The sequence below is a fragment of the Anomalospiza imberbis genome, chromosome 3 (assembly GCF_031753505.1).
Source record: "Anomalospiza imberbis isolate Cuckoo-Finch-1a 21T00152 chromosome 3, ASM3175350v1, whole genome shotgun sequence".
Lineage (NCBI taxonomy): Eukaryota > Metazoa > Chordata > Aves > Passeriformes > Viduidae > Anomalospiza > Anomalospiza imberbis.
In genome coordinates this window covers 33,334,858-33,357,571 of record NC_089683.1, presented here as the reverse complement: position 1 = coordinate 33,357,571, position 22,714 = coordinate 33,334,858, and the positions used below count along the sequence as shown (strand labels likewise).

At 40.3% G+C, this 22,714-nt stretch overlaps 1 protein-coding gene across 1 annotated transcript; it reads right to left on the bottom strand.

Annotated features, from left to right (window-relative positions):
* Positions 1-16,077: 16,077 nt before the first annotated feature.
* LOC137470483 (nuclear receptor subfamily 0 group B member 2-like) lies at positions 16,078-21,949 on the bottom strand. The gene is made up of 2 exons (XM_068183914.1): positions 21,279-21,949; positions 16,078-16,871 (listed from the first exon to the last, which is right to left on the bottom strand). Exons 1-2 carry the CDS (start codon positions 21,883-21,885, stop codon positions 16,618-16,620), a joined length of 861 nt encoding a protein of 286 aa, XP_068040015.1. The 5' UTR covers positions 21,886-21,949; the 3' UTR covers positions 16,078-16,617.
* Positions 21,950-22,714: the final 765 nt, after the last annotated feature.

The window sequence follows — 22,714 nt, the reverse complement described above, 5'->3', positions numbered from 1 at the left end:
TGCCTCTTCATCAAGCCCTTTCATGCAGCCTCCAATGCATGTGACAAGCTTTAAGTTGTTCTTCCCTGTCTGTTTTGATATTACCTGTAAGGCCAAACATGTTGGCTAGCATTTTTACTTTGCTCCTAGAACTCTAACTCAATACTGTGCCTCAAAGAAAAAGGCCAGAAATTAGAATTATATATAAATGGCATCACCTCTTGCAAATGGGAGGGCTCATATGTAACCCTGTATGAACAGGGCCTAGTTTAAATACTGGAATGATAGATTTCATGTCTAACATAAAATATGTATAACTGTTATGATTAGATTTTTTCTGTCTGAGTTCCAAGCCATTACTGAATATCCCTCTAATGACCACAGTTCCATTTCATTGAAGAGTATTGCTTCATTATGTATTTTGTGAAAAAATATTTTTTCATGTTGATTTAGAATTTCTTAATCATTAAGACTTGTGCAAAATAAAAGGCTTAATCCTCCTGCTAACTGAGGAGACCATCTACTTCCTCTTCAACACACCCTTTATCCTTGGAGACTGCTGAAAAAGCACTCAAATTTTGAGTGATTGATCATGGGATCAAAGTTTGAACATATCCCAGTATATCCCGGGGAAACAAGGCACTATTTAAGTTTCTAAAGGTGGTGAGAATTTTAACAAACAGTAGAAAAAACATCTTTGCAATGAACAAGGAGTATAAATGTCAAATGTTGAGGTTGCTTCCAACTTCAACTGAAGGCAACACATAGATATTTGATAAAGTTTAGGACCTGGAAAACATCATAACCATCAAGTGATATATAATAATGTAATACATATTGCTAATAGTGGAAGATATTAAAAATATCCAAGTTTACTATTCAAATATTTGTGTTTCTTTCAGAAAGCAATGTATCTGAGTAGGAGGAATTCAGCTATATTTCACATCATTGTGGCAAGATCTGCAAAACATAAAAATGGAGAGCAATAGTATAGAAAGTAATTACTTTACATGTGAGTCTGTCATCTATTACTAATGTGTCAGTTACTGTGAATTGCTAAACTCATACTATAAATTGTAAGATATATTCTGCTTATGTACAGTTAGTAGATGCCATGCTGTGACTCTTGTCTGCTATACCTGGTGATACATGGAACTTGAAAAGGAAAAGTATGGTCATGTGTCCCAGTATCTTACAGAGGAAATTATAGCATTTATGATGGAAGGGTGGAAAGAAGAAATATCTTCAGTAAGATGTTCACCTGCTAGTCAGACCTCGGTGAAAGAGAAAAAAGTATCTGGAAATATACTAACACCTAAATTGTGGTTGCCTTTTGAGTATAAAAGATGGTTTGTCCACATGGCCTTGGATATTTGCACTGGTAATAAAAATAAATAAATAAATAAATAAATATTTTTAAAAGGGGCAGCCAAAAAGGTTTATCCAAATACACTGGCTGAACAATATTTTAATGGAGTTTAGTCCCAGCATTTATGTCTTTCCAGCTCTGATGGGGTAATAATTATATCCATGTTGTTGCTGATGTATGTTATGATATTCCAGCAACTTCAATTACATTTTGAACACATTTTTCTCTTTTGGAAGTTGTTCAGTCACTTGGGGCCACTTCTGTTAAATCTGTACAGCAGACATTAAGAGCTGAAATCAACTGCATTCCCCATCTGTGTGTATTAGTCATTTTGCACATCCTTAGTATTGTTGACAACCATTTAAAAACTCTGGCAGGGATTACTATTATTTGTGAATAATCATGCAGAGCAATTAATGAGGATCTGATGATGATTGCAGACCATACTGACCCAGACCAGATTATGCCCATATTTATGCCAGCATCAATTAGATGTAACTCCTTTGAAGTCCATGTTGTTGCCTCTGATTGACATGGATCTAACTGTGAGCAAACTGCAGTATTGGATCTGGACATAAACATATGGCTCCAAGTCTACTATTCTATTTCAAAATCTCTCAAATTTTTTACATAGCTTGCAGCTGAACCTTAAACTTCTCACATTTCCTAGTAGGTGTTACTTTAAATTATGTTTTTGTAGATGATGAAGCATCCAGGCAATTTCTGTTGCATTCTTTCAAGCATAGCTGTTTTCTTGTCACTTCTGTCTGACATATTATAGTGTTGCTGTAAGTTTTCCTCCCTACTCTTTGGTTCATGGAAGGAATTTTGTTGCATGTTTCCACCCCAACAGCTGATTAGCTGTTTTACCTCCTCTTCTAGGAGCTGCTAGTAAGCACTCTTGTCACGCTAATCCTAGGTCTTGGCACTACAGCTGTTTTCATGTTTTGTTTGGTGTCTTCTGTCTTCCTTCTATCCTAATTATTGTCTGCTTTGTCCTTCTTTTTCTGTGCTGATACTTTGGAGCTGTTTTCTCCCATCCCTCCTCCCTCAGACAAATGAGGTTGATTTGGGACAGTCATTTCTTTCTTGGATACGTGAAAAGGAGAAGTTGTACCATTTGGCCTGACTGGTTTTATTGTCAGTCCTGTACAGATTAAATGTGGGAATGGAAAGGGTTGTCTTATCCCTAAGAATGAGTAAGACAAACTGAACGAGACCAGAGCAGTAATGGTTTTGATCAACAGGACTTAGAAATAAATGGTTTCATCTTAGGTAGCATAAACCCTTTTGCAGTTTAGCAGAGAAATTATTATTTTACACTTTGATACAAAGCAGGTCAGGGCAATCTATTTGGAACCAGACAAGTTGTCATCTGGCAAAGAGCAGGGAATAAAAGGAAAAGAAGCCTTCATGGCGTAGTTTTGCACTCATTTTCATGTCAGGTCAGAAATCATTCAGTTACTTCTGCCGTGTGGCCCACCTCTGCGGTAAGAAAGAGCTTCCCACTCAGTCTAGAATAGTAACTGTGGGTTTCATCACCAATTGCTTTTTAGCTTTTTAAATACTGCACACTTAAGTTGAAGACAGTCCTATTTTAAATTACATGAGTAATTCATAACATTAAGTGAATCAAGGCTAGAAACTGCGGTATCGATCCATAGAGATGTTATTCAGCTTTCTTTATACGACATTTCAGTGTTTCATAATTACAGGATGAGAATCCCACTCTGTTTAATTCTATCAGTTTTAATTGTCTTGAAACCACATATTTAACTCTATTTTCTACTAACTTAATCTAGAAATACCTGTACAGGGAAATGATTTCTAATACTTGACAGCTCACAGTTCTAATGCCAAAAAAAGTCATAATTAAATCCAATTTGTGCAAGGAATGGGGATCACATTTTTATCCTGGGGAATAGTTAAATGTAGGAACAATTTACCTGAGAGCATGCTGGATTCCCATCACTTCCACTCTTCAAATCATAATTAGATTTCTTTGTAGAAGATATACTGTAGCTCAAACAAAAATTATTATCTTGATAGTAAAACTACTAGGTGAAGTAATACTGAAATAATCTTATTAATACCTTGCCACTCTAAAATACTGGTCATTGTTCAGTAATAAAGTGAGAATTGCTATTTGGCTGGTCAAGAAAGTATACCAAAATCTTAATCAGATTCAGAAATGTGGAGTGATGGATTCTTCAGGTATATTGAATGTATTTGTGTGTATGTAAATATGTTTATATGTATATATATATACATATAGCTAACATTATAAGCAGTGTTCAAAAAACAAATATACAGAGATGGCTTTAAGTAATGGTCATGGGATTTAAAGAAGTCACATTTGGATCCCATGACTTCCCAACAGGTTTCCACAGGTTCTGTCTGCTGCTGGCAGGTGATGCTCTAGAGATAGCCATGTACCAAGCAACACGTTCAAGAGGTTTAAATAAGTGTTTGAGGCAATGTTCGCCTTGCCACAGACTGGCCTTTAGCTGCTGATCAGAGTGGGAGCTGTGATCAGTTACAAAAGTAATAAATCGCTCCCCAGAATGCTAATAGTAATTTCTGAAATTAAATATACCAAATGTGTACTCTGCCAGCCAGTGAGCAAGTCCTATTGTGGCCATATAATTGTAAAACATGCCAAACTTTTACATGTGGAGACATCCATTTCTGTGCATCACCTGTCCATTTGTTGAACTAGTATCACTACTACTAGAGTATCTAGTATCTAGTATCTAGATACTCTAGTACTAGAATACTAGATATTAGTATCTAGTATTCTAGTATCAATACTACTAGAGAAGCAGTATTGCATAAGTCAGCACAGTACCCAGACCCATATTTCATTGCTGTCAAGCATGAGAAAATTGAAGAGAACTGTAGTCAGAGTGTGAATAATCAAAATGACCGAAAATTAGATCACACTTCAGGGATACCTGTGCTACTAATTTTATAAGAGCCGAACCCCATACTCAGCTGTCAGTTTGCCTAAATTTATTCCAAACTGCATGGGATTTTTTCCTTCTACATATCTCTTCCTTTTAGTTTGACCATCTGTGCATTTACAGAATGTCCTAGGTATTTTTTTCTTGACTAGGTTTCAGGTATTGGTTCACATTCAGATTCTAATGCTGCTTTCAGTGTGGCACTGCTGTCTGCACCACTGCATTCACCCACTTGCAGCTGTCTTTAAATAAAGTAGCTGGTTGTGGTATTTATTATTACTTCTCTTTTCCTTTACTCAATAAATTTTCTTCATCCCAGCAAAAAATACCTAGATGCATTTTTTAATTTTAATATAGAGTGTATCTTTCTATATTCTCTTTTGATTAAAGATTTTCATCACCAGAGTACCTGAAAATTCTGTGGGTCACCACCAAGAGAAGGAATGCTTAACACCCATGCAGTTTTTATGTGTCTGGGAAATCTAGAATGGGTTCAGCATTTCTATGCCCCATTCAAAAAAAAAAAAAAAACTAGTTTGTGGCAATGTTATACATTAAAGCTTTATTTTATATAAAAGACTTGACTTTTATATAAAAGATTGCTTCAAATACATATATGACAAGCTTCTAAGTTTAATTTAGATGAACAGGATATATTTAAACAGGTTTTCAGTGGCACCCTTAGGCAGCACAGGCATTTAATGCAGAAATACAGCTTCACTAAAACACAGGATTTTAGACTAATTTAGGCAGCCTAGATCTCACTGAAAGCCAGAAATAATAATTCACATTTTTATCCCTAACTTTCATTTTTCTCTATATTTAAATAAATATATCAACATCTATTAGAAATAGCATAAATTGAGAATTGTGTTACTGGTTTGTAACTTTAATGTATACCATTAGGTGGCAGGAAACAATAAAGATTTACTTGATGAAATAAATATGTTGAAATACAGATCTATCAGATTGTTCTCTCCACCCTTTTTGAATCAGATTTCCTATTGTGAGCTTTGTTTAGCTAATTATTAAATGACTTACCAACAGGGCTCACTGCTTTCATCAAAACTGCTTCAGATTTCATTTTTGTGCAATCCTTTTGTGAAATAAGGGGAAAAAAAAAAACCAAAAAAACAAGGCATACTCATTCCACTGGAGTTCCTTAAAAATTAAACAGCAGCACTGTTGTTTATCTACTTCTAATCTCTGCTTCTGGTCAGGCTAAATCTGACTGCTGGAAGAAGCCCCTAGGCCAGTCTAACTCAGTAAGCTTTGGTGGAAGGCAAGAAAGTTTATTATTCTTTTGAGAGCCTTGGTTGTAAGGGCTATGCTTTTGTCTGGGTCTGGCTATAAGTAGGGACCTTTTACATAGCATAGGCACAAAAGGATTGAACTGACTTACATACCCAGGCTGACAGACAGATGGCTGCAAGTAAAAAGATAGGGAATTTATACGACTTTTATGTCTCTAAATCTAGTTGGCTGCTGATTTTAGAATTGCAGTGGATGTCACTGGTGAGAGGGTAGATAGCAGGAATCACAGGGCAAGACTTGTCTGCTTGATAACTCAGTCTATGATTGATGTATGGGAAGTTAATTGCACTGCTAGTGACTCTGTAGGAGATAAGGAAATCTATGCTCAGCATTTCCCAGAGATGTGGAATTAAATCCCTTGCAAGAGTATCCCCTAAAAGATTTATTCTTGTTCCCTCAAACGCACCAATGCTGTTGGTAAGAACTGTGCCACAGATATTGTCACACATGCTTAACTGGAAAGACCCAAAGCAGATTTTTCTGTATGTTTATGTGATAATCTAGTGCCAAATAAATAACAACTCCAGAAAATACTACACAGCTGCAGTTTGCCATTCCTATTCGATAAGCTAACACCTGAAAGGAAGCACAAGAGAGATATTTTGTTGATTTGTTATTGATTAGTCTGATATGCAGAGAAATTCAGCTCAATGCAGTTTTAATGTGGCAGTGATAGTCAAGAGATGGAAATCCATTATTCACAGAAAAATGTGTGGTAGCAAATTAGAGAACTCTTAACAGTGTGTCTCTTTTGTGTCAAGCAATTGCCTCTGGAAACAAGGAGTCCTTTGTTCCTCCTGTTCAGCACCGGTATTGCCTGAGAATACTGATAGTAACTACACAAGCTATAACCTCACTATTTGTGAAGTCCACATGTCTGCTTCAGTTAGAATTCAATACTTTTAGTCTTAGTCTCTGAGTTTTAGTAGCTGTGTTTTATCCACACAGTTCAGACATAGGCAATCTTGTGGGAAACTCTCTATCTCAAACAGGAATCTTCAATAGTTAAAAACGCCAAAACAAATAATAATAATGATACCGCAAGATGACTTAAGCAACAGATTGTATTAACTTGAATTGCAAAAAATCAGATTCCTTCCAAATATAAATACTCAATGCCTGTGCACATCACAGTCCCATGGCTACCATGGCTGTCGATATAAAAGGTGGATCATCTTCAACAGCAATTTCTTTCCCTCACAAATAATAGCTACAGATTTCAGAAAACTGCCAAGCAGGATTGAATCTAATTCAGCATGCTATCAGCCTTAGCATCTGACAGCAGTATTGGTACTCCCAATGGATCAGTCTAGCAGTCAATCTATAGATCACTCTACCCTGTTTCTAGCTTCTAACTGTGTAGATCACAGACCTCCCAGAAAAGATGCAGCACAGCCTGGGAGAGGAGCTGCAGTGTGTTAGGAGATTGAGCTTGGACCCTGTGTGAAATCAAACAAGAAATATTTTTTCTGTTGCATTGTGAGTTGTTCAATAATCAAAAATTTTTGTCTTTGAGAGACTGATGTCTCTCTAGTCACTAAGTCACTAAGCAAGTGTGTTTCTCAGAGGGAATTTTGTTCAGTGGGGCTGCTCAAGCTCTCCAAAGGACAGGCTGCTGGGAACAGGTGGGTGCCAGGCAGTGCAATATGCAATGCAAGCTGTGGGCACTTCGCAATTTGCCCCTGGAGTCTGCAGCACCCTGTGAGCCCTGGGGTGGATAGAGCATGAACTGATCTGTGTTCACCCATCCTGATGCTGCTGCTGGGCTTTCACTAGCACAGAGCCTAACAGGACATGGGTTAATGCTGGGATTTGGGCTGGGGCAGAGGTGGTTTACTTATCTTTGTGGGAAAGGGAGGAACAATCATAACCATCAAGCTGATCACTTATTGTGCCTTATGCTTTTAAAACCACAGATAAGTAGTATGAAGTATTTGGATCTCCACAAAGGAAAGGTCTTTTCAGTCTGCATAATTCAAATGTGGGTTACCATATGCCTGAAGCTAGGAAACATTATTTATATGTTGTCAGCCTGTTTTCCTTATGTTGTTCTTTACAGTTTTATCAGAAATGTCAAGAGTTGCTTACTCAGTTGAGCCAAAATTCTGAATATTTATTTTTGGACCTTTGGTCCTTTCATTGTTGTATAATCAGATGTGAAAGTCTGCTTAAGAAGAGGATAAATACGTTCTGAGATACTGTTGTATTTTGAGAATGTAAGGACCTAAACAAGCAGTCTCCCTGGATTCTACTTAGAATTTACAGTTGTTTGCAAGAGTGGGCACAACCACCTTTTTTATTTCTTCTAATCTGTGTCCAAGAGGACAAAGTTCAGCCCCCTTTGCAGGACTTTGCAGCTTCCATCTACTTTCTGAGGTGGATATAATAAAAAAACAGAACCTGAAAAATCATCTGCCCCAACCGCCTTACCCACCTCAAAAAAACCCCAAACTATTGGTGTTCTGTATAATCTCCTTTTTATAGAAAGCACTGAACAGTTTGGTTTGTTTTTCTTAAACTGCCCATATACTAAACTGTAGATTTGTACTTTCCAGTGCTTTCTTTTGAAGAGACCTCAGTAAACTAAAACATACTTCAAAATGCAAAACCATTGGTCTGAACTAACTCAGATTAATGAATGAAAACAGTTTCCTTTGAAAGAGGGATCTCAGGCAGTACAGTAGAAGCAAGTTAGCTACAGAAATCAAAATATTCTGGAGGTCAGTAGAACAAAGTGTATCTCCTCGGCATATGATGACTGTGTGAACATTTAAGCTATCTAATGTTTTCCTCTGTCTTCATGATAGGCTCCTCACATCACCCAGAAATGAGATTAGTGGAATGAAAGAAGTATGCTTTCCTAGTGCACCTTCCTTAACATGCCGAAAAGGTGATAGCAAAAAGTAGGATGAGATAGAAAACAGGAGTGGTTTTGCTCAGGTCTGAAGGTACTGGAATGATTTACATTGCAGTAGAAGAATGCCTAGGGTTGTTTTCCTTCAAATGTGCCAGGAGGTGGTACAAGACCTACTGGTGGTTTCATATGTATTGTCAAAGCTACTGCCTACGACTGCACACATTCAGCTTCTTGTGAAAGACTGTTACAGGCAAGACCAAAGGAAAAATTACTCTTGCAAGCAATTCTCTACCTACCCAAAACAAACAACAGCAAGGGTGGTTTGTGTAGCAATTTGTAGGAGGAGATCTGAGAATTTTCATCCTTTCTTTAAGGCTAGGATCTAGGAAACTTACCTGAAGGGTAAGAGAGGAAGAAGGATGCAGTTGCAAAATTAAAACAAAAAAAGACATACTGATAGAGAAGAAAAAATTGAGAAATTAAATTACAGTAATGGAAAGGGATATGAAAAATCAGGCAGATGATGGAATGGCAAAAGAGAAAATTAGGGAAGACAGTTGCAACAGAGGAGAGGGAGATATAGTTGAGATAGCTAAGAGGTGGAGTCTCAGATGGAGCAATGAAGCCTTATGTGATACTGACACAGAACAGGAAACAAAATGACCTCCAGGTGAAGGAGAGAACAGATGGAAGCAAATCTGAGATTCATCTCTGTATCAAGGAGTTTCATCAGGGAGGTCAAGTGAACATAATGCTAGCTCGTCACTCAAAGCCAAAAGAGTGAGAAGTGGATCAGAAGTTGCAAACTATCAGAGTAGGGATGGCAGGTGGAGCTGCCAAGGCAGGTGGATCGGGGACACCACTGTTGTCTACAAACGTCTTGGATATCCAACACCTTGAGTGAGAAAAGCAATTTGAATTGATACTGGTAGTAGAAAGAAGATGCATATAATAAAATAGTCTAGAATTGGAATTAGAAAGTTCTGGAATTAGAAAGTTCCTAACCATCGGATCAGGAAGCTCTGTCCCATTATGTACTGTCCAATTAGGAGCAGCATATGCAAACACATCCTAGATTGTCTTCAGGTGGAACTTGATAAGTTTGGGGATGCAATCATACACACAGTTGATATTCATGATGAGTGAGAGCAGATTGGATGTTGTAGGTGGACCTTCCTAGTCCCTGCCCTAATCTTATTTTCCTAATAATGATGCTGTTGACTCATATGTATTGACCAGGACAGGTGCAGACAGACACACATTTGCCTCACTCATTTTCCAAGCCAACTGGATACCGCCCACTTCTGGAATCTGTGTAGCTGGAGTGGCCCAGGGCTGTACCCAAGTTTTTAAATCTGTGCAAATACATGACTTTCAGATCTGAGCTGGCTTGCTTTTGCCTAACTTGGAGTGTGGGCGAGGGAGTCCACACCTATCCATACACCCGCAGAAGGCTGTGGAGAGCTCAGATATTCAGTGCCTTAGAGTGTGAAAACTACACAGATTAGGGATGCAGGGACTGTACAGGGTGATGTAGCAGGACTGAGAGGACTGAAGATCCCAGAAGTATAGGAGCAACACCGGCCAGTCCGGGGTGCCACAGCAGCACAGTGAGGAGCCACGTGCAACATCTCTGAGGTCACTTCTATATGACAATGTCATGTTTTGTGGCAGACTAGTCTGGTACACCACCAATGTATACCATGTCACCAGGAATGACAACTTGCTCTTACATCTCTGGTTGCCCTCCCAGTTGTGTTGAGTTCCTAGACAACGCTGCACAGTGGAGCTGGTGCTCTGTTCCTCCTGCTTAAAGTATCCCTTCCTTGTCTGTCATCACACTTTGTGTCTTGCTCCCAGGAGCTGCATTGCTCCTCAACAGATGTACAACCCCCTGCTCTTGCTGCAGTGGCCACAGCCATCTACTGCATCAAGTTATGTTCCAAGGCACCAACAAATATTTGAATATTTGGAAGCAAACATTTGTCTGTTACAGGTGTATGACAGATTACTTTTCATTGCTAATAAGATCCTGGTAAGGAAAGAATTTTGGACCCTTCACTGTATGGTCACCTGCAAAAACAAGACCTTTATTTTTCCCACTAGATTTCCATTTTTCCCTCCTAGTAAAAATCTATGGTTATGAGTGGGCGTGGGTTGCACTGTTTCCGCTGTGACTGGAATGGGACCGTTCCCACGCTACTTGAAATTTTGCATTCTTGGCTCGTGAGATTACTTGCAGATAGCTGTGGCTATGTCTTCCTTTGATGAAGATGCTCTTATCTCACATGAGATGTGGAGTGCTTCATCTTGCAACATTTCTGCTACCCCCCCAGGCAGAGAAAGAGAGAGAGAACACAGGAAGAATGACAACTTGTACTTTCAAAATCACAATCTCATAAGGACAACAGTTGATAACAAGCCCAAGCAAAACCAAACTACTGACTCACACTCCTCTCTCCTAGCCTACTGGGAAAGATTGAGGATTTATGCACAAATAGTAACACTGGCTTCAGTTGGACCCTTTTTTGTCATTACAGGAATTGATGCTTTTTTAGACTAAGCATTTATTGAAGAAAGTTGTCTCCATTTTTTCCCCTGAGCCAGGCTGCTTTTATCAGCAGACCTGTGATAGAAAAGCAGCACATATTTCCTTGTGTGCCTGTATTAATATGAAGTGAAGAACTGCACATGTCGCATACCCGTACCCTACAATAGAGCCCTGTCTGCAAATAAAATTATGTCTGAGATTATGACTTGCTAGTGCTTTCTAGCAAAAGTGAAATTTTAGGTTTTGAATGAAATGCCTTTGTTTCTACAAAAGAGGTAATAAAGTCATTCCACAGTAAAAACAAAAAACCCAGCCAAACAAAAAAAAAAAAAACTCCATAGAAATATTAATGTAGATAGTATAGATAGGACATAGATTGCTAAATGTGATGTCTTATATGTGCCTTCTTAGTCATTTATGGGCAGGTGAATAAAATCACAGAATTATCTTTGTTTCCAAGCATATATCATGTTTTTGTAATTAGAAATACATGTTTAGCTGAAAGCATAAGTCCAAAACCTACTGTGTAATGGTCAGGACTGCAAATCCAAGCATGCTTCTGACATTAATTAGAAGGCATTAAAGTTAATATTGAAGGTGCAAACTGGATCCAGACCGCTTCTGTGTATGCCATAGAGGTAGGATTAATCTCATTTTTACTGTGTAAAAGTTAGGCAATGAATCTCAAATGGTTAAGTGGGCTCCTGCCCTTAGGTGAGCACCACTTCATGATGTGATTCATCCAAAACTAAGGCAGGTGTCTGAGAGAAGGGAGGCATATCTCCCTCAGAGCATATCCCTCCATGTTCGAGAGAGAGTGCAAGTGACTCTCCTGCAAGAAAGATCCCACCACTGGAAATGTCATGTTACTTTTGCTACAAGATCACTGCCTTACTTGGTGCTTACTAAAGCTTGATCTTCAATATCTTCTCTATTTATACTTTCCCTGTAGTGTGTAGGCTTCTCTATCACTTTAATGTGTGCTGCTCAATTTAGTGTAGAACACTGAATTTAATAATTTTCAATGGGATTCCCTCATGTTCTCAAGGACAGTATTTTTTGGCTCTTTACAAACACTGATTAAATCTTCGAAGATGTGTCAAAAAAGGAAGGCATTATTATCACCACTTCTTTTTACAAAGGAAGAATGAAAACAACTAGATTAGGATCGATGAAACTTCCAGCACTTCAGGTGTGCAGTGATTTTTCAGTGCTTACAGCACTATACATCATTCTGGAAGCGTGAGACACAGCCTGTTGTGACCTGGATTGCAACTGTGAGAGCCTTCTGACTTCTGCAAACTACCCTTTCCCAGGTATTGTGTTTGCCACTGTGAAAAACTATAACCTTTTACTCCATTTAACACTGTTAGTAGCAGCTTTTTCTGGGACAATGCCACTCTGGAATAATGCCAATTCAATTTACGTGGCTCGCCCACACTCCGTAAGGTGTCATTCAACCAATTTTACTGTAAAAGCATTGTTTCTGGCACTGCAGATCCATTTTAGTTCAGGTTCTGCAATGGTGGTGCTGCAACAAAAGCAGCTGAGCCTTAGCCGACAGCAGCCTCCTCCATTGCACACTCATAACAAATTCCCACAGCATACACAGGCTATTCTTTGCCACAAGTAAGGCAGGGAGTCCTGAGGGGAAACCACAGGAGTTTCTAATCAGGTCATTAAAAGAGTTTATGATCATATTCTGGAGGCTGGAGTATGGTTTCACAAGCAATTTGAATTTACTTTTTCATTCTTGATTTTGCAAATGTAGATTTCTTCTAACAATTTAAAAACATTGCCATACACTATTTTGAACAAGTCAGCAACGGGAGAGGAGAGGTGTCCCTGAGTGAAAGCCCTGCCTGGGTTAGCAGCAGCGCTCGGTGCTTTATCTGGTACGCTTCCAGCAGCTAAGCTGACACTCCAGGTGATGGCAACACTGTCGTCTCCTGCGCGCTAGAGGGGGATGGATACACACGCGGCATTGGTGGATTTCACAGCTGGACAAACGGTGCTTCTGTTTTCAATCCCAGAAGCTGAATAAAGTGGTGACAAAGCTTTCTTCGATGCTTCTCTCTTCCTGTATCTCCCTCTTTCTCTCTCTTTTTTCTTTTTTTTTTTCCTGGAGTAGAGATTTTTCTGTTGTCATCCTCTTGCCTTCTGTTCATTTCTGTCTCTCCTTCTTCATTCCAACGCATTATTTCCATTGATTTCTAAAGGCTGTCTGGTGCTGTGCCTTTCCACTTTCCAGGGAGAGCTCCTGTTTTTGCTCCTAACCTCTGCTCACAATCCCTCGCCTCTCCTCTTCTTGCCAGTTTCTTGTACCTGCACAGCCTCCAACTTCATGTGACACTTAAATACAGTAAATACAGGTTCTTACTCTGTCCTCAGCAAGACAAGTGGTATGTATCTCAGCTCCTTTGAACAGGATACCAAGATAAGATCAGTTGATCTTCTGAAGAATCTTGTATTCAAGCACAGTGAGGTGAGATCCATGAGTATCAGATCTTGTGGGAGTTCCATTTGAAGCCTAGTATTTGCCCTCACAGTAGAAGGTGAAGTCATCTTGAAAATCCAAGATCTTGACCACAATCTTCCCTGTGGAGCACTAGGCACTCTTTTCAGACATGGTTACATAGACTCACACCAGGCTAAAAGAATCATCAGCAAGTACAGCACTGTCTTCAAGGTGAGCTAAGCCATGGAACTTGTTGGCATCGTACCCTCCAATTCAAGGAGAGCTGAGTTGAAGCTGTTGTATATGTAGATAAAGTCAAAGACCTTGAACAGATTTTTTATAATAAAGCTGTGAGCAGAGACTGTCTGGTGTGCTCTCATTAGCCTGAAATTCAGGCTACAGAACCATGAACCATGTCCTGAGTTCAGGTTGTTGGTGAGTCATTAAGCAGGCCTTTGTTTTATGAAGGTAAGCTGGACTCTACATAGAAATGAGCTCTATTAATAAGCTGCTTCTGTCCCTCTCTTCCCCCCCCCCCCACTTTTTTTTTTTTTTTTTTGGCCTTTTTGCTCTTCTCTCTAAGCCCCCATGATTGTTTTTCATTATGCATATTTTCTGTACATTTTACCTCATTCTAAAATTCCTCACTCTTCCCACTGAGCTGAGGATATTCCTTCCCCTCTCTACACTCTTCAAACCAGCAGTGGGAGCACTGAGATGAGAGCATAGCCCTTCTGCCCTTTTCCATTGTAGAAGCTGCTGCATGTGCAAAGCCAGCTCAGCCCTGCTCCTTCCACCCCGGCCTGTGCTGCACTGTCTGCGTGCATGTGGAGCATCTGTAGTAGAGGTAGAAGCTTATAGGACTTGGGAGGTGTTTGAATTCATATGTCTGCTACCAAATGATATTGTAGATTCCAAATGTACAAATGCCAGTTTTGGATGCATTCTGCTTGCTTAAATCTTAAGAAGAACAGACAAAAAGCAAATGTCTGGAACTAATGTTTTCATTCAGCATCACAAACAACTCACCATGGAATATCCTGTTACTCTGCACTGCAGCAGGTCTGTGGCAGTACTATTGAACCATTTTAACAAAAGAAAAGCTACTGAAAAGTTCCACTCTGAGGGCTTTCCTTGGAAAATATCATTCCAAAAATCCACAGTTCTGCAAGGTTCAGTTAAGTTAGGGACATCGGAAAGTGAGCTGTGTTTACTGTAGAGGTTGTTACTTCTGTCATCACTACTACACAGGGGCCTAGCTGGTTTGCCTTGTTTGGGGTTTTCTTCTTCCCCTTCATTTTTGCAATTTACTCCTCGATTAACAAAGTGGGAAAAAATGTGTGTTCTTTTGTCAAAAATGATAGGTACTTTTAAACTCTTTTTGTTATTTAAACTTCTATTTTCCTTAGTTATTTGACTTCTAGAAGTCCTTTCAACATCCATCTCTGTTGATGTGCATTTTTACGTGTATATATATATTATACATATTTGCAAATTCTCTTTCCTTTGACTTTAGCTTGACATTGTAAGGAATTCTAAGCTATCATACTCTTTGTTGTGCTGTCTGTCTACCTGTCTGTCAGCCCCCATTTGGTGAATTTGAGCCCTCTTGCCAAGAAAAACTAGGCTGGATCCACTACTGAAAAAAAAACCGTCAGAAATTAATTCCCTTAAGTTTCATGGAAACCATTGCGAAAGGAGTGGGACAGAAAATGGATACAAATAGCTTCCCCTGCTGCAGCTAAAGTATAAGCTCAATGTTTTTTTCATCCTGACAGATGGGCAGTCAGCACACACATCATTTGGCACCCACCCCAACACGTGCTGCCTCTTCTCCAGCCAGACGGGTAGGAGACAGAGACATTTTTGGGGCATGCTATAGTGCATTTGGAGGTGGAAATGTGGAACTCTTGCAGTGAGAGATGTAGGAACAGATTGTACACATCTGTAGGAAACCGTATTTTAGCATTTCTGCTGTCCAAGGAATATCTGACATCTATTTGGTGTTGCACTACGACACGAAATAACTCACACATTCACTCAAGATGCAAAAGAAGGAAAAGAGGAAGTTTTATTTTTGACCTCGCAATATATAGAACTCCAAAAGTGACAGTGGATTGGAGGGTGAAATTGCCACCTCTCCAACCACACTGGTCAAACCAACAGTCCATCAATTCTCTCCTCCCACAGAGAAGAATGCAAAAAAAATCATTGTTTACATGACAGTGTGTGAGAAATTCCAGTAGAAATATGTAAACATCAGAGGGCATAGAAAACTTTTTAAAGAACATTAAAACTTTTAAAAGAACAGGGCGACAATTTAAAAGGAAATGAGGGTAATTATAGAAGGGTGCAGGCAGGGCTAAAGGGAAAAGGTCTTAAATGTGTAGGAAATTGGGCTACATTAGTTCTGCTGTTTATGGCATGACACAGTAACTTTCAACCTTTGTTATTCCCCTTCTGGAAACGATCCTGGAACACGGCTGTTGTCCAGTCAACAAATTTTTGGTTCATGTTGTTTAGTTCTTTAGTTTAGTTTAGTTAGGGAAGGACTTTGTCAATAATGGGAGAAGGATTTAATGCCCACAGTTTGCGGCAAGACTTAGAAAAGAACCTATAAGAAAGCAGTTAGTAAGGGGGAGCTCCATCGTGCAATTACAGCCAAGGACTAGAGGTCTCAGTGGATCAGAAAAACGATTGGGGTCAGGGACTGACAAGGAAAAGGAAGAATTTATACTGATTCTACCATTGACCAGCCTTTTATGTATCTATCTTAAACTGAATAAAATTTACCATTGCCCCTGTTCCTTAAAGCCAAAGCATAAACAGCTGGAAAAATGCTCACTAGAAATAACACAGTTGAACCTAGCACAACTGGAAAGTATGCTGATGCTCCTAGACAATCTTTAAATACTTAGACTAAGGGTTTTTAAAAACACACAGTATCATGAAATGCTTAATTTTCTCTGCTTTTAATTCTAAAATGTTACAAAATTACTTCATCATTGAAGCATATATGGCTTACAAATATGCATCAATGATTTGCTTGAAATTTGTTTATTTAGCTCATTATATTCTCTCATCTCTTCAAAATGAAATATTTTATTGCTCAGATGTCATTTGTTTTCAAAGCCAGTCTGGCTTGATATATAGGGTTTCTAGAAGTAGTACATTTAGGGTGGCCTCTCCTAGGATGGGCCTGAAGAAGAGCTCTTCAATAGCATCTGCATCAATGTCTCGAAGAGACATGATTAGCTGAAGAATCAAAGCAAACCTGCTGAGGCTTCCATGGAACATAGTTGAGATAAACTCCATCAGGGCTTTCTGAGCTTCCTGCTGTAGTGATTGTACATAAGGGAGACATTTCAGGACATGACATTCTGTCAAAACAAAAAGTAAAATAACAAAGCCTGAGTTAACATTTCTGTCCTGTGCCTTTTGTAATGATGGGTGTCTGGATTTCTGGCTTATAGCACTACTTTATCTATAGAAAAAAAAAATAAACACTTCCTAAACATACTTTTTAGAAAAAGAAGGTATGTGTAGCTCAATAATTTGAATGAGCATTGGGCAGCATTGTAATCACATTGGAATCTAGCCCATTACATTAAAATCCAGCTTTGAAATGGTAACAGCACGTAATTTTGACTCAGTGCAGATGGAAAAGAAGTCTTGTAGTGTTGTATACCCACCAAATGATGCTGAGATAGTGGTCTGGGCAGGTGGAAATATTCCAGCTCTAATCTACCCTACCTAGGTAACACCAGGAGATGGAAATGATGGTTTGGAGCAGTGAGCAGGCTCACAGCCTGAATATGTAGGTTTCCAGTATACCCAGCCCCATCTCCATCCTGTTGTTGCCTCTGCTTACTAGACTAAGCTGTGGCACTGTGGTTCACCATACTATCTAGGTATTTTCATTTACAGTCTAAAAAGAGCAAGAAGAGTGCCTCAGCAAGAGGAGTGTCTGAAGAAGGAGAGGCCTTTGCCCTGTGGAGTCATGGTCTTGAGCCTCAATCACATACCTCCCATAGCATGTGACCTGCTGGCTCACTGAGGGGTTTGTGGGTGCCAGAACTCAGTGCTAAGGACACCCTGTGTTCTTCCTTTGCCTCTGGAGGGATTGCCTTGTCATGTAGCTCTCAGCAACCTGTTGCCTCCTGTCCTCACTCTCTAAGGATACCTTTTATGTCCTAGAATTGTTGCAGTCTGGACAGAGGGTAGAACACACTATTTGGCAACTTTTACAGTGACTGACCCCATACCTCCCTGGAATAGAATCTGAATAGCTCACACCAGGTGTTTCACACAGGATCATTCACTTCCATGTGGGAAGTTCAGCATTCTTGACTAGTGCCCTGTACCAGGGCAAAACAAATCTGGTTGGGTTTCCTTCAGTCTGTCACTGGCTGACTGTTGTCAGCCTTCAGCAACTCTCTTCTTCCTAGACATCACTGCCAGAGGAGAAGAAGCCTCAGCCAAACCTGCAACCAGGCTAGCCAGAAATTAAGTGTTTGCAAAAGTCATCATCTCCCCCAGGATTACCAGCAGCTGCAAGCTGTGAGGATGATTCCAAATGTTAGATTTTTCATGGAAAGGAAATTGTCAGGATTTTGTGGATTCAGGATGAAGTTGCAATAGTTTATATATCTCCAAACATACTTCATTTCCCCATTTGGTCTTCTTTTCTATGTAATCAAACACTGGTTTTAATTTACATATTATGAGACACTTCTTGTTCTGAGATATGTTGTAATAATATTCAGTCAAACACATGTTTCCAGCTGAACTGTAAACCTCTTAAGAGTATCCTTTTTTTTTAACAGAAGCCCTGTCACAGCCTTGAGGGAATTTTTGAATATATATGTGTACATAAATATGTATATGTATGGCACTGATACAATAACAGCACTTTTAGCTATTCCCATCTCTTCACTGTGCAGTCCCAATTGCTCCTCAGACAACTGTCAAAAACACAAAAATGTTTTCACCTCACTCTGTGCTGTTCCTGTGTGGCAGAACAGTCCTACCTGTTCCTTCCTTTGACTTATTGCCTGTGTCCAAGTAGAGAAGGCCTTGCAGCTGGACCCTTCACCCACAGATACAAAGACAGCTCCAAAGCCATCCAGCCAAAGCTCCCCTGGGAAGAGTGGGGATGCCAATATGTTCTGGAGAGTCTGGATTCTGTTGATGCAAGGTGCTGGTTTCCCCTCAGGGGCTGGTGCACAATTTCTTCTTTGCAGGTTCTTGCTAGCCCAGATGTGGTCAATCAGTAACCCAGCCAGAGCCTCCCACACAGAGGTGCTGCACAGTTATTTCCAGCTCTGGGGCCCTCAGCATAGGAAGGACATGGACCTGCTGGAATTACTCCAGAGGAGGGCCCTGACGATGATCAGAGAGCTGGAGCACCTCTCCTATGAATGCAGGCTGACAGAGTTTGGGTTGCTCAGCCTGGAGAAGAAAAGGCTTTCGAAAGACCTTAGAGCAGCCTTCCAGTACCTAAAGGGGCTTTACAAGAAAGCTGGACAGGGACTTTCTACAAGGGCCTGTAACAATAGAAGGGGAAATGGCCTTGAACTGTAAGAAGGTAGGTAGGCATAGGTCATATGTGTAGGCAGAAATCCTTTACTGTGAGAGTGGTGAGGTTGGAAGAGCTTGCCCAGAGATTATGTGAATGCCACATGCACAGAAGTTGGCTAGAAGGCCAGGCTGGATGGGCTTAGAGGAGCCTGGTCTAGTGGAAGGTATCCTTTCCAATGGCAGGGGGGTTGGACTAGATGATCTTTAGGGTCCCTTCCAACCCAAAGCATTCTATGATTCTTGTAGGAGGACCTACACTCCATCATGCTGCCTGCCACCCTCTTGCCAAAGGGATTTTTCTAATGAGAGTAAGCACAATGTCTGTTGCCACAAGAGATCACTCAGGGTACAAGCAAAGCTTTGCTTAATTGTCATGCTTCTTATCCAAGTGATGGCTGCTACAGCTGCATGCCTGGATGTCCTGTTGAACTCCAGCTCATGACCCAGCTCTGGATCGCTCTGGTCCTGGCCCTTCCCCATTGCTTCAGTCAGTTTTGGTGGTCCCAACAGAAGAAAAATATTAAGGGTGGTAATGAGGCACTCTGTAATCCAAAAGAGAGTTAGTCACTGCTGGTGACTTCCTGAAATCCTTTTAGAACTGAGGCCTGCAAAAATAGTAGCATTTTGCCAAACATCAAGCCAAAACTTGAGAAGTTTGAACATGTGTTGCAAATATGTAGAAAACATTTTCTGAGTTTTGTGGAAAGTGTTGAAAAACTATTAAAAGTAGTAGTTGTGAAACAACAGCTGTACAGATTTGTTTGCAGCAAAGGATGGTTTGGGCTGTGTATAAGCCCTGAGTACCTGTTTCAGCCCAGACTTAGATGGTGACTCTGTTTCATACGGAGGCATAACTGAATCTAAGCTTAATTGATGTTCTCCAGGCTGCCTTCTGGAGCTCATGGAGAAATATTCCATTCCAGTGAATAGGATTATCCCAACTAAGAGCTGAGTGTCATTCCTGAAACGGTGGAATGTGTCTGCAGATAGCATCGAGGCTGCTGGCTCTCCCACACAGCACCGTGGGGAAGCAGCAGGCCTTTAGAAGGCACAAATCCAGAACATAACCCTGCTGCTGCTGTTTCTCCTTAAGTGAAAATTGCATTTTACCCACAGAGACAATAAAAATGCCAGCTAGTTAAACTGTGTAAGCTGCTGCAGACAAGGCCTTTCTCCTCTTATCATCCCCCTGGATATAAACAGTGGTTTCTTTTAGCCTGATTTTATTGTGACAAAAGCTTGCACTGAAACAAACTCTTCTGGTTTGATGCTGCAGCATAGACACTCAAGGCAATACCAAGCATCTGGATGACATTACACCTCAAGAATCAGAACTTGAATCCCATTGGAAACAAATATAAAGTCACACAGCCTTTGAGCAGCCTATAAACCATGCACCACGAGAAATATCATGGAACAACTGAAGCATTCAAGTATCCTTTTGGTGCATTCCCAAGTACAGCACACTGCTGACAGTGCAGCCAGCAGCAGTGATTGCTGTGGAAGGAGCTGGGCATCTGAGCCAGAGCAGGCTGAAGTCAATAAGTCTTTCCATTTACTTTAGTGGACTTAGAGCTCAGCTTTTAATGACTCATGCATTCCATGGTGCTGACTGAGGCAACCTTCCTTCCTAAGGAGCCTGAACTCGGCATCAGAAGTGAGAGGATGCAATCGGAAGTCTCATTTTGCTGTCCCAGGCTTTGAAAGTAGAGATACTAAATTATATAAATAAAGGATATAAATACATAAAATCTGTGTAACCTCAACATAGCATCCTTTGCCTCACTGATGAAAATCAGATGGTTATTTTCTCCAGTGTTCTTGTTACTGAGGAAGCCTTTGTTAAAATACTTCTAAAGCTCACATCATGTGCCCATGTATCATCTCTCCCTTGCTGTGATGTGAGGGTGAGGCTGTTGTATTACCTTTGAACTGGAAGTCAGTTTGAAGTTACAATTCTTTATGACTTAAAATGTGTCAGATAGAGGTTGTTTTGGCTTACAGTGGGTGACATACTGCACATATCCAAGGAACCAAAATAAACCACATCAGGCAGAAAAACTGTTAAATCATGGAATACAGGTTTTTGAGAACATTTAACTATATTCATAGAAATGAGTAAAACAAAACATTTTCTATACATAAATAAAAATATCAAATATCTTTCTAGGTACATAATCACTTGTGTAATTTCTGGGAGGACTTACCAGAATTAAAAAGAATAATTCCTTTAAGATAGGCGTATTCTTTTCCACTTATGTCCAGGTCCCAGAATTTCCACAATAAATTCTTCATCTTCTGAACTTCTGTGAAAGATGCTCCTGCTGATGAGCTGCCCAGTTCATTCATAGCTGTTGAAGACTGATTGAGGAGGATTTTTTTCAAGAAACTGGTGGCTGGAATCTCTCTCAGGTCAAAATCCACTCCTTCTTGTGCCATGCCCAGGACAAAAAGAGGGGCCCAGTTCTTTTGTATGAGGACAAACTGATCCTCCCAAGGCATGTGATAAAAAGAAGGTAGGTTTCTAATAAAAGTTGAAGTCTTCAACAGCACTTCAGAAGCTCTTCTGCATGTGGCTTCTGGTGTTCTCAGGACAACTCTTCTCTTGTCCAAACAAGGGCAGCCTTCGCTTCTTGCACAGCAGTGGGGACTGCAGTGCTGCTGGTGCCACTTGGTCTCACTTCCATGCTCTTTGTTAAGGATCTGGTACAGGATGCTTTTAGAATGGTGTGTCTCACACTGGCATTTCCCAGATTTCTCAGCTGGGATCTTGGTGGCCATGGAGGCAGAGTTCCCTGTGGCAGGAAACAGCATGTCTGGAGCTATGCGTCAGCAGCAGGGGAGGGCCTTTCTGCCACACAGGGAGGCATTGTGTGGTTATATAGACATGGGCAGGTGTTGAAAAGTAATATGACCCTGATCCATAAGGTTACCTTGAACTTTACTTGCACCAGTGTGTTTTGAATCGGGCGTGGCTGCAGGCTGCTGGTGTCCCTGGGCTGCTGTAGCCCCAGGGGAGTGGGTGGCATGGGCCAGTCCTGGAGACAGTCCTGGGGATGGAAATTCTGTGTTTCAGAATTACCTCATGTTTCAGTGAGATTTGAGAGAAACTTCAGAGAAGGTCAGCTGTTGGAGCTCATGACAGTGTTGTCTCTTGCATTTCACACATGATAATTTCAAACACAGAATGTGAGGGTTCAGAGTCATAGAATTGATTAGGTTGGAAAAGACCTTTCAGATCATAAAGTCCAGCCATTAACCCAACACTGCCAAGTCCACCGCTAATCCATGTTCCCAAGTGCCACATTTACATGCAAAGTGCATCCAGGAATGGTGACTCTACCACTTCCCTGAGCAGCCTGGGCACCTGGGCATTGATGTAGAAAAAAGATGACACAAGATATCCAGTGCAGTTTCCTCCTTCAGAATATTTCTCCCAGACAGGCTGTGTAATTAAATTTTCCTCATAGAAACTGATGAGGAAAAAATGGTATTTCATACTTGTGTAGATGTGAACTTTTGTAGCAGGTCAAGAGCTGAATGACTGAACTGTCAGGACTCTTCAGACAACACCAGGGAACACTAGGTAGCAGGAATGAAAGGAGCTCAGCCTTAATAAGAAGACATTGATGCTTCAAGTTTT